The following is a 12,140-nucleotide window of genomic DNA, read 5'->3' as shown; positions in this document are numbered from 1 at the left end:
TTGGAAAGATGTTGGAGGCAATTGTTAAGGATGAAGTTATGGAGTACTTGGCAACATAGGACAAGATAGGACAAAGTCAGCATGGTTTCCTGAAGGGAAAATCCTACCTGACGAACCTGCTGTAATTCTTTGAGGAGATTACAAGTAGGATAGATAAAGGGGATGTAGTGGATGTTGTATATTGGACTTTCAGAAGGTCTTTGACAAATTGCCACACACGAGGCTGCTTACCAAGTTAAGAACCCATGGTATTACAGGAAAGTTACTGGCATGGTTAGAGCACTGGCTGATTGGTAGGAGGGAGTGAGTGGAAATAAAAGGATACCTTTTTGGTTGGCTGCCAGTGGCTAGTGATGTTCTGCAGGGGTCAGTGTTGGGACCACTTCTTTTTATGCTGTATATAAGTTATTTAGATGATGGAGTAGATGGCTTTGTTGCCAAGTTTGCAGATGATACGAAGAATCGTGGAGGAACAGATAGTGCTGAGGAAACAGGTAGGATGCAGAAGGTCTTGGACACATTAGGAGAATGGGCAAGAGAGTGGTAAATTAAATACAAAGTTGTAAAATGCATGCTCCTACGCTTTGGTAGAAGAAATAAATGTGCGGACTATTTTCTAAATGGGGAGACAATCCAGAAATTTGAGATGCAAAGGGACTTGGGAGTCCTTGTGCAGAACACCCTTAAAGGTTAACTTGCAGGTAGGGTCGGTGGTGAGGAAGGCAAATGCAATGTTAGCATTCATTTCAAGAGGTCTAGTATACAAGAGCAGGGCTGTGATGCTGAGGGATAAGGCACTGGTGAGGCTTCACCTTGAGTATTGTGAACAGTTTTGGGCTCCCTACCTAAGAAAAGATGTACAGGCATTGGAGAGGGTTCGGAGGAGGTTCACAAGGGTGATTCCAGGAATGAAAGGGTTATCATACGAGGAACGTTTGATGGCTCTGGGTCTGTACTCGCTGGAATTCAGAAGGATGAGGGGGAATCTCATTGAAATCTTTTAAAAGTTGAAAGGCTTCTTAGACAGAGTAGATGTGGAAAGGATGTTTCCCATGGTGGGGGAGTCTAGGACAAGAGGGCACAGCCTCAGGATAGAAGAGTGTCCATTTAAAACAGATGCGGATAAATTTCTTTAGCCAGAGGGTGGTGAATTTGTGGAATTTGTTCCCACAGGCAGCTGTGGAGGCCAGGTCATTGGGTGTATTTAAGGCAGAGATTGGTAGATTCTTGATTGGACACAATATCAAAGGTTACAGGGAGGAGGCTGGGGAGGGGAGAAGGATCAGCCATGATTGAATGGCGGAGCAGAATTGATGGGCCAAGTGGCCGAATTCTGCTCCTATGTCTTATGTGAACCCTTCCTGAAAACAATAACCTGCTCAGTTGTTTTACTGAACTGAGGGAGAGTTTGTAGTCACAGCACCGTGTGAGTGAGGGAAAAAGGCTCCTCCTTCATCAGAGGCTGACTCCACAGGTTCACTGTCCCTCCTACATCACCGCACTCCCTCTGCATCGGTGGGGTTGAGGTAATTGGATGAATCAGGGCAGCACCTTAAGAAGACCCAGTAGAGACCTCTCCTCCCACAAGGAATTACAGGGGGAGGGGTGCTGAGCGATATAGAAGGGGGAATTGCACGGTTTGGAGAAGTAGGGGAATGGATGGGGTGGAGGGGGTAGTAGGTGAGGGAGTAGACTGAATCAGTCTGCGATTTTAGAATTTGTGTGGACACAGAATGACTCTCCTGAGAGCTGGGGATCAGCACCAGAGGATTGTTGCTTCTCATTTCCTGAACACTGAGCGGTGACCAGTGGGGAGGGTGGGGGTGATGTTTGTGACCTAGGGTCTAGGCATAATTCCCATCTTAACCAGGGCAGAGACAGGAAGAGCCCAACCAAAACGGGGAAACAGCCTTGAGCTGCACAGAGCAGCTTCCGCAGGCAGGGGGCAGCGTTGAGCAACAGAGCTCCAGATGACACCCAACTCTCACCCGTCTCTGTGTGTGAGAGAGATCCGACCCCCAGTGAGAAGAGGTGTGGGTGGGTGGGTGTGTGTGTGTGTGTGAGAGAGAGAGAGAGAGAGAGGGAGAGAGAGAGAGACAGATCTGACCCCCAGTGAGAGGGTGTGTGTGTGTGTGTGTGTGTGTGTGTGTGTGTGTGATAGAGAGAGAGAGAGAGAGACCGAGACAGAGAGATATGACCCCCAGTGAGAAGGGGGGTCACAGGTGGGTGGGTGTGTGGCACGAAGGGAATGTTACTGGCCATTTCAGGGAAGGTTTGTGGTTAACTGTCCCTTCTTAGGACAGGGACTATGGACACTCACCTCCTGACAGCTTCCACAGTCAGGACGGTGGGAAACAGAGATTGCCGTGGAAGGGGACCTGTTTCAGCTGAGTTCGGCCGAAGGCTGCAACAGGACCAACCCCGCCTGATGCTTTTGTGTGACCGTCTGACCGTCCGCTCCTCTGCCTCTGTTCCAGGAGATCGTCATTGCCATGTCGTACAAGAAGAACATTGTCCCCATCATCGACCAGTTCTGCTGGCCGGACCCCAACCTCCTCCCGGAGGATATGAGAGGCATTCTTGAGTTCAACGGTGTACAGTAAGTGGGGTTCCTGTTGCTGGTGGCAAGGAGGTGGGCAGCCCTGGCTAGCCGGCCAGTCTGTCGCGGACTCGGCGAACTCTCCTGGATGCTTGGGGGGCCTTTCAGGTGGATCCAGCACTTGAAAGCTCTGTCCTGGTTACGTGAGAGAGACTGCCCTCCTGAATACACATTCCCCTTCTCTGGGTCTCAGGCTGTCCGGCATCGACCTTGCGTCTACCTATCTGTGGGCAGTAAGTCAGTGGGTAACGAGAACACCAAAGCTACCATGGAGGTCGATAGGGTGTTAAGAAGCCGTACGGTGTGTTGACCTGAATGGTTTTGGGGACTGAGTACCTTGGGGCACGGTGGCATAGCGGTTAGCGTCTCGCTATCACAGCATCAGCGACCCCGGTTCACAATCCCCCACTGCCTTGTAAGCAGTACGGACCTTCTCCCCGTGACGGTGTGCATTTCCTCCAGGTGCTCTGGTTTCCTCCCACATTCCCATAGGGTTACTGAGTTGTGGGCAACACTTGCAGGCAGCCCAGCACGATCCTCACTGATCCGATTTGTATTCCTTACATAGGAGCAGAATTAGGCCATTTGCCCTTTTCAGTTTGCTCCATTCTTTTATCATGCTGATTTATTTTCCCGCCCAACCCCATCCTCCCGATTTCTCCCTTACTCATCTAGAACCTGCTTTAAATATGCCCAGTGACTTGGGTCTCCACAGCCGTCTCTGCCAACGAATTCCACAGCTTCACCAGCCTCTAACTGAAGAAATTCCTCCTCATCTCTATTTTTGTATGATGCTGTGCCCTCCCTCCGACTCCCCCATTATAGGAAACATCCAATCTATCTCAGCCTTTCAATATTTGATAGGTTTCAATGAGATTCCTTCCTTATTCTTCTCAACTCCATTGAGTACAGGTCCAGAGCCAACAAGCACTCCTTATATGTTAACCCTTTCATTTTCTCTGGGATCATGAACCTCCTCTCGTCTTTTTGTAATGACATAGAACATAGAAATCTACAGCACATTACAGGCCCTTCCGCCCACAATGTTATGCTGACCATGTAACCTATTCCAGAAACTGCCTAGAATTTCCCTTGTGCACAGCCCTCTATTTTTCTAACCTCCATGTTCCTATCTAAGAGGCTCTTAAAAGACCCTATTTTATCCAATTCCACCACCACCACTGGTAGTGAATTCTACGCATCCACCACTCTCTGTGTGAAAAACTTACCCCTGACATTCCCTCTGTACTTATTTCCAAGCAACTTCAAACTATTCCCCCTTGTGCTAGCCATTTCAGCCCTGGGTAAGAGCCTCTGGCTATCCACACGATCAAAACCTCTCATCATACACGCCTCTATCAGGTCACCTCTCATCCTCAGTCACTGCAAAGAGAAAAGGCCAAGTTCCCTCAACCTGTTCTCATAAGGTACGCCCTCCAATCCAGGCAACATCCTTGTAAATCTCCTCTGCACTCTCTCTAGAGTACCCACACCCTTCCTGTAGTGAGGTGACCAGAACTGAACATGGTACTCCAAGTGGGGTCTGATCAAGGTCTTATATAGCTGTAACATTACGTCATGGCTCTTGAACCCATTCCCACGGTTGATGAATGCCAACACACCATACGCCTTCTTACACAGTAGCTTTGAGTGTCCTATGGACATGCACCCCAAGATCTCTCAGATCCTCCTCACTGTCAAGAGTCTTACCATTAATATTATATTCTGTCTTCAAATTTGATCTAGCAAAATGAACCACTTCACATTAACCTGGGTTGAACTCCATTTGCCACTTCTCAGCCCAGTTTTGCATCCTATCGATGTCCCGCTGTAACCTCTGACAACCCTCCAGACGATCCACAACACCCCCAACCTCTGTGTCATCAGCAACTGCCTAACCCACCCTTCTCCTTCTTCATCCAGGTCATTTATAAAAATCACAAACAGGAGGGGTTCCAGAACTGATCCCTGCAGAACACCACTGGTCACCAACCTCCATGCAGGATACAAACCATCTACAGCCACCCTTTGCCTTCTGTGGGCAAGCCAATTCTGGATCTACAAAGCAAGGTCTCCTTGAATCCCATTCCTCCTTACCTTCTGAAGGAGCCTTGCATGGGGAACCTTATCAAATGCCTTACTGAAATCCATAAACACTACATCCATTCCTCTATCTTCATCAATGTGTTTTGTTACATCCTCAAAGAATTCAATCAGGCTCGTAAGACATGACATGCCCTTGACAAAGCCATGTTGATTATCCCTTATCAGATTATGTCTCTCCAAATGCTCATAAATCCTGCCTCTCAGGATCTTCTCCAACAACTTGCCCACCACTGAAGTCAGACACTTATCTATAATTTCCTGTGTTATCTCTACTCCCTTTTTTGAACAAGGGAACAACATTTGCAACCCTCCAATCCTCCAGTACTTCTCCCATCTCTATTGATGATGCAAAGATCATCGCCAGAGGCTCAGCAATCTCCTCCCTCGCTTTCCACAGTAGCCTGGGGTATACCTCATCTGGTCCTGGTGACTTAATCTAACTTGATACTTTTTAAAAGCTCCAGCACATCCTCTTTCTTAATTTCCATATGCTCAAGTGTTTCAGTCCATGTAAGTCATCGCCACGATTGCCAAGGTCTTTTTCCCTGGTGAATACTGAAGCAAAGTATTCATTAAGTACCTCCACTACCTCCTCCGACTTCATGCACGTTTCCACTATTGCACCTGATTGTCCTATTCTCACTCAGCTCATCCTCTTGCTCTTCACATACTTGTAGAATGCCTTGGGGTTTCCTTAATCTTGCTCACCAAGACATTCTCATGGCCCCTTCTAGCTCTAATTCCATTCTTAAGCTCCTTCCTAGCAACTGTAATTTTCTAGAGCTCTAACAGTACATAGTTTCTTGAACCTTTTATAAGCTTTTCTTTTCTTCTTAACTAGATTTTCTACATCCTTTTGTACACCATGGTTCCTTTACCCTACCATCCTTTCCCTGCCTCAATGGAATATACCTATGAAGATCGCCATGCAAATGTTCCCTGAACATTTGCCACATTTCTGCTGTGCATTTCCCCAAGAACATCTGCTCCCAAGTTCCTGTCCAATAGCATCATATTTCCCCCTTCTCCAATTACAGTAAATGTTTTCCCCAATTGTCTGCTCTTATCCCTCTCCAGTGCTATGATGAAGGAGATAGAGTTCTGGTCACTACCTCCGAAATGCTCTCCCACTGAGAGATCTGACACTTGACCAGGTTCATTTCCTAATACCAGATCAAGAACAGCCTCTCCTCTAGTTGGCTTATCTACATATTGTGTCAGGAAACCTTCCTGAACACACCTAAGAAATGCCACCCTGTCTAAACACCTTGCACTAAGGAGATACCAGTCGGTATTAGGAAAGTTAAAATCTCCCATCACAACCACCCTGTTACTACTGCACTGTTCTAGAATCTGCCTCCCTAGTTGCTGCTTGATATCCCTGTTACTATTGGGGGGTCTATAAAAACACCCAGAATTATTGCCCCTTTCCTGTTTCTGTCTTCCACCCACACTGACTCAATGACTTCCTCCTTTTCTGCAGCCGTGACACTATCCCAAATTAGCAATGCCATTCCCCACCTCTCTGTTCTGGAGATCAGGACGGTGTGTGTTGCTGGCATGGTTTCCTTGGGGCTGATTTTACTGCCTTGCATCTGCTCTGAATTTGCCCATGGTGTGGCCGTCAGTCACTGTTCGCTCCCTTTCACAGGTGGGTCCATGAGTATCAGGATGCCAGCATGGAGAAGATCCTGCGGTTCCTGCTGACACAGAATGGCTGCCCGGTGCCAGCCGGCACGGATTCAGAGAGGCATGCCTAGCCCTCACCTCGACGCCGTGCCTGTCCTTCACCCCCATAGAGAACCCATGGACTCCTGTTGTGTACGATCGCTACGAGCAGCGGATGTCGGTGCTGATAATGTGGAGGGTGGATGGGCGGGGTCAGCGCTGGACACTGGTGGTCTTGCGAGGAAGAGGGTGTCCCGAGGCCCTCTGCTGGCAGTATGTGGTGGGTAGGAAGGGGCCTCTTCTGGCAGTGGGACCCTCACTCTGATCACTGAGACCCTCAGGGTCACTGGGGCAGTAACGTGGGTTCATTTAGGGAGCTGGGCACACATGAGACATGCCAACATGCACTCCCAGCAACACACAATTAACCACACTCACAGCTAACCACTAACTTGCAAGTACACACATCTAACACACTCACTTATTCATACCTATCCACACTCCCCCTTGATAGCTCACATCTGTACATAACTAACCCACTAACTCACACTGACACACTCACCTGCACTTACACAACTATGCAACCTAACACACACTAACTCACAGCTACACATATCTATCCATAAGTAAGTAAGTAAGTAAAGTAAAGGCATCCGTTAGTTTTGCGAGACCATGGATCTGCGCCTGGAAAGTCTTCACTCTCCAGGGCACAGGCCTGGGCAAGGTTGTATGGAAGACCGGCAGTTGCCCATGCTACAAGTCTCCCCTCTCCATGACACCAATGTTGTCCAAGGGAAGGGCATTAGGACCCATACAGCTTGGCACCAGTGTTGTCGCAGAGCAATGTGTGGTTAAGTGCCTTGCTCAAGGACACAACATGTTGCCTCAGCTGGGGCTCGAACTCACGACCTTCAGGTCGCTAGTCCAGTGCCTTAACCACTTGGCCACGTGCCCATAAGGCTATAAGATATAGGAGTAGAATCGATCCATTGAGTCCGCTCTGCCATTTCATCATGGCTGATCCATTTTCTCTCTCAGCCCCAATCTCCTGCCTTCTCCCTCTATTCCTCCATGCCCTGACTAATCAAGAATCTATCACCCTCTGCCTTAAATATACCCAATGACTTGGCCTCCACAGCCACTTGCGGCAATGAATTCCAGATTCATCACTCTCTGGCTAAAGAAATTCCTCTGTTCTAAAAGAACGTGCATCTATTTTGAGGCTGTGTCCTCTGGTCCCAGATTCCCCCACAATAGGAAACATCCTCTCCACATCCACTCCATTGAGGCCTTTCAACATTCAATAGGTTTCAATGCAGTCACCCCTCATTCTTCTGAATTCCACTGAGAAGAGGCCCAGAACCATCAAGCGCCCCTCATATGACAAACCATTCAATCCTGGAATCATTTTTGTGAACCTCCTTTGAACCCTCTCCAATGTCAGCACATCCTTTCTTAGATAAGGAGTCTGAAATTGCTCACAATACTCCAAGTGAGGCATTGCCAGTGATTTATAAAGCCTCAACATTACATCCTTGCTTTTCTATTCTTGTCCTCTCAAAATTAATACTAACATTGCATTTGCCCTCCTTACCAGACTCAACCTGCAAATTAACCTTTAGGGAATCCTACACAAGGACTTGGGGGTCCCTTTGTGCCTTAGATTTTTGAATTTTCTCTCCATTTAGAAGTCTTCCCTTTTATTTCTTCTACCAAAAGGCATGACCATACACTTCCTGACACTGTATTCCATCTGCCAGTTTTTTGCCCATTCTCCTAATCTGTCTGAGTCCTTCTGTAGGCTCCCTACTTCCTCTAAAAATCTGCCCCTCCACCTACCTCTGTATCGTTCGCAAACTTGGCCACAAAGCTATCAATTGTCATCCAAATCATTGACATATGATGTAAAAAGAAGTGACAGACCTCTGTGGAACAGCACTTGTCACAGGCAGACAACCAGAGAAAGCTCCCTTTATTCCCAATCTCTGCCTCCTGTCAATCAGCCAGTGCTCTATCCGTGGTAGTACCTTTCCCGTGATATCATGGACTCTTGTTAAGCAGCCTCATGTGCGGCACCTTATCAAAGGCCTTCTGAAATTCCAAGTGCTCAGCTTCCACTGATTCTCCTTTGTCTATTCTGCTTGTTATATCTTCAAAGATTTCCAACAGATTTGTCAGGCAAGATTGACTTGAGGAAGCTGACTATGCCTGTTTTATCATGTGCCTCCGAGTACCCTGAAACCTCATCCTTAACAATCAACTCTAACATCTTCCCGAAACTGAGATGACAAAGTTATCTACCGCCCTGTAGCTCCTATCACCTTCTCATTCTCCTGTATGAGCTGAAGGTCACTGAGCTGCAGCTCCAGTTCCTTAATATGTTCTCTGAGGAGCTGCAGCTCAGTACACCTTGTGCAGATGTTGTTATCGGGAGCCTAGAGGTCTCCCAGAATTACATCTTACACACAGAAAAACACTGCCCCCGGAGCCATTCTCACTGTATTACAGACAAGGAATGAAGAATTAAGAAAAAGAGTAACTCACCAGATGCTTACCTCGCCCAAGCCACTCCAAATACTGACCCACTCACACAATAGCCGCTCCACTTGAGCTTGCATTATTTTTATTTGCCCGTTCGAATGAATCTTGCTCAGCGATTGGTCGCTGTCCAACTTCTAGAAGCTGCTGTGAGGGCAGAGCTGATCGAAAAGATAGCTCTCCTCATACTCCCACTCAGCAACTGGTTGCTGTCCAACTCCTAGACACTGTCACACTGTCCACACTCACACCTAACTACAATGCCACACTGTTCACACTCACACCTAACTACAATGCCACACTGTCCACACTCACACCTAACTACAATGGCTCGGACCAACACAGCCACACACACATAACACACGGAATTAGGCTCAGACCCTACATTCAGCTACAACTACTTATCCACACTCACCAGCACCAACACAACTACACACATCTAACACTTGCACGTAACACGCACTAACTCACAGCTACCCACACTCTATACACACGCTAACACATGTGAAAACACTCGGGACACATTGCAGACATATACCCCATGCAGACCCATAGCACACACTTCCCCACCCTCACCCACATGAAAACACTCGGACACACTGCAGACATAAACCCATACAGACCCACAGCCCAGCCTACTGTGTGCCAGATCACAGCCTGTCTACTGATGGCCACCCCAACAAGCTCAGCCCTGTGGCATTTACCTACACAGGTAATGCCCGCCTCTACTGGTGTTCCTTTGTGCCTTTACCTTCCCTCCAGGGGTAACACCAGCCCCTTGAACACCACTGAATACCTCCCTGATTCCCATTCACCAGGCCCAGGCCTTGGATGGGTAGATTATTGTTAGAATCTCAAGTAATGCATACTCAGCTAATAACTCTGTGCTTTAGGATCAGGAAATCTTTGCAGATTGTAGAAAGACTTTGTCACAACTCATTAAAAATATTTCCCATGAGACTGTGAAACTTTGCCCTTCAATTTACTGCTCTGGACAGCGCACTGCGATACAACACTATGTGGTGGTGTAGGCTATCAGGAGGAGCGTGGTGGGGGGGGGGGTGGGAGATATAAACAGAATAAGTGAATGGGCAAGGAAATGAATATTATTTAGCAGAATAGGACATCAGCCACTGGGAAAAATAGACACAGATGTTTTAAAGGTGAGGGGCTGGCAGGGACCCTGGTGTCACTGAAGTTAATCTGCAGGTCCTATGCGCTGGCATTCGTTGACAGAAGTTTTGTTCACAAGAGCAGAGAGTTCTTGCTCTGAGTACAGGGCTAATGGCAGGGCTCTTAGCAGTGTGCATGAACAGAGGGATCTTGGCATCCACGTCCATAGACCTCTCAAAGTTGAAGAAAAAGTGGACAGAGTGGTTAAGAAGGTTTTGGCCTTCACTAGTCAGGGGATTGAGTTCTAGAGCCGCAGGGTAATATTGAGCTCTGTAAAACCCTGGTTAGACCACACTTGGAGGACTGTGTTCGGTTCTGGTCACCTCATTACAGGAAGGCTGTGGAAGCTTTGGATAGGGTGTGGTGGACGTTTACCAGGATGCTGTCTGCATTAGAGAACATGTCTTATGAGGAAAGTTTAAGTAAGCTAGGGTGGTACCGAGGGAGGGTCACACCATGGGAGGGGTGGTAATGAGGGAAGGTCACACTGGGAGGGTCACATTGTGGGAGGGGTGGTACTGAGGGAGGGTCACACCGTGGGAGGGGTGGTAATGAGGGAAGGTCACACTGGGAGGGGTGGTACTGAGGGACGATCACACTGTGGGAGGGGTGGTAATGAGGGAAGGTCACACTGGGAGGGGTGGTACTGAGGGAGGGTCACACTGTGGGAGGGGTGGTATTGAGGGAGTGTCACACTGTGGGAAGGGTGGTACTGAGGGGGGGTCACACTGTGGGAGAGGCGGTACTGAGGGAGGGTCACACTGTGGGAGGGGTGGTATTGAGGGAGTGTCACACTGTGGGAAGGGTGGTACTGAGTGGGGGTCACACTGTGGGAGAGGCGGTACTGAGGGAGGGTCACACTGTGGGAGGGGTGGTATTGAGGGAAGGTCACACTGTGGGAGGGGTGGTACTGAGGGAGAGTCACACTGTGGGAGGGGTGGTACTGAGGGAGGGTCACACTGTGGGAGGGGTGGTACCGAGGGAGGGTCACACTGTGGGAGGGGTGGTATTGAGGGAGGGGTGGTACCGAGGGAGTATCACACTGTGGGAGGGGTGGTACTGAGGGAAGGTCACACTGTGGGAGTAGTATTGAGGGAGGGTCACACTGTGGGAGGGGTGGTATTGAGGGAGGGTCACACTGTGGGAGGGGTGGTACTGCGGGAGGGTCACACTGTGGGAGTAGTATTGAGGGAGGGTCACACTGTGGGAGGGGTGGTACCAAGGGAGGGTCACACTGTGGGAGGGGTGGTACTGCGGGAGGGTCACACTGTGGGGGGGGGGTGGTACTGCGGGAGGGTCACGCTGTGGGAGGGTCACACTGTGGGAGGGGTGGTATTGAGGGAGGGTCACTGTGGGAGGGGTGGTACTGCGGGAGGGTCACACTGTGGGAGGGGTGGTATTGAGGGAGGGTCACACTGTGGGAGGGGTGGTATTGAGGGAGGGTCACACTGTGGGAGGGGTGGTACTGCGGGAGGGTCACGCTGTGGGAGGGGTGGTACTGAGGGAGGGTCACACTGTGGGAGGGGTGGTACTGAGGGAGGGTCACACTGTGGGAGGGTCACGCTGTGGGAGGGGTGGTACTGAGGGAGGGTCACGCTGTGGGAGGGGTGGTACTGAGGGAGGGTCACGCTGTGGGAGGGGTGGTACTGCGGGAGGGTCACACTGTGGGAGGGGTGGTATTGAGGGAGGGTCACACTGTGGGAGGGGTGGTATTGAGGGAGGGTCACACTGTGGGAGGGGTGGTATTGAGGGAGGGTCACACTGTGGGAGGGGTGGTATTGAGGGAGGGTCACACTGTGGGAGGGGTGGTATTGAGGGAGCACTCTCAGTAACTCCCTGCTAGCAGTGCTGTGCTCTCTCAGTACTGTGTGCTGACTGGGCTGTGTTCCCTCAGCACTGCCCCACTGACCGCATTTCCATCGCGAATTAAGTACATCGCCATGCATTGAAGTCAACATCTTGGGGGTGGACTTAAACCCACGACTTCGTACCGGAGCGTGGGAGAGGTTGCTGATCCCGTGACTCTTGCACCTTCACAAGAGGATGACGCTGCAGG

General features: G+C 49.5%; 1 protein-coding gene across 3 annotated transcripts in view; it reads left to right on the top strand.

Annotated features, from left to right (window-relative positions):
- The window catches only part of sarm1 (sterile alpha and TIR motif containing 1), a 29,769-nt gene extending 19,897 nt beyond the window's left edge, over positions 1 to 9,872 (top strand). For all 3 annotated transcript variants that reach the window (XM_072242819.1, XM_072242818.1, XM_072242817.1), the window contains exons 8-9: positions 2,478 to 2,599; positions 6,357 to 9,872. In XM_072242819.1, the coding sequence (XP_072098920.1) occupies positions 2,478 to 2,599; positions 6,357 to 6,465 (231 nt within the window). In that variant the 3' untranslated portion in view covers positions 6,466 to 9,872. The remainder of the gene's footprint in view (positions 1 to 2,477; positions 2,600 to 6,356) is intronic.
- Positions 9,873 to 12,140: the final 2,268 nt, after the last annotated feature.

Source organism: Mobula birostris, chromosome 25 (assembly GCF_030028105.1).
Source record: "Mobula birostris isolate sMobBir1 chromosome 25, sMobBir1.hap1, whole genome shotgun sequence".
In the NCBI taxonomy this organism is placed as follows: Eukaryota; Metazoa; Chordata; class Chondrichthyes; order Myliobatiformes; family Myliobatidae; genus Mobula; species Mobula birostris.
This window is presented reverse-complemented; position numbering and strand designations above follow the sequence as displayed.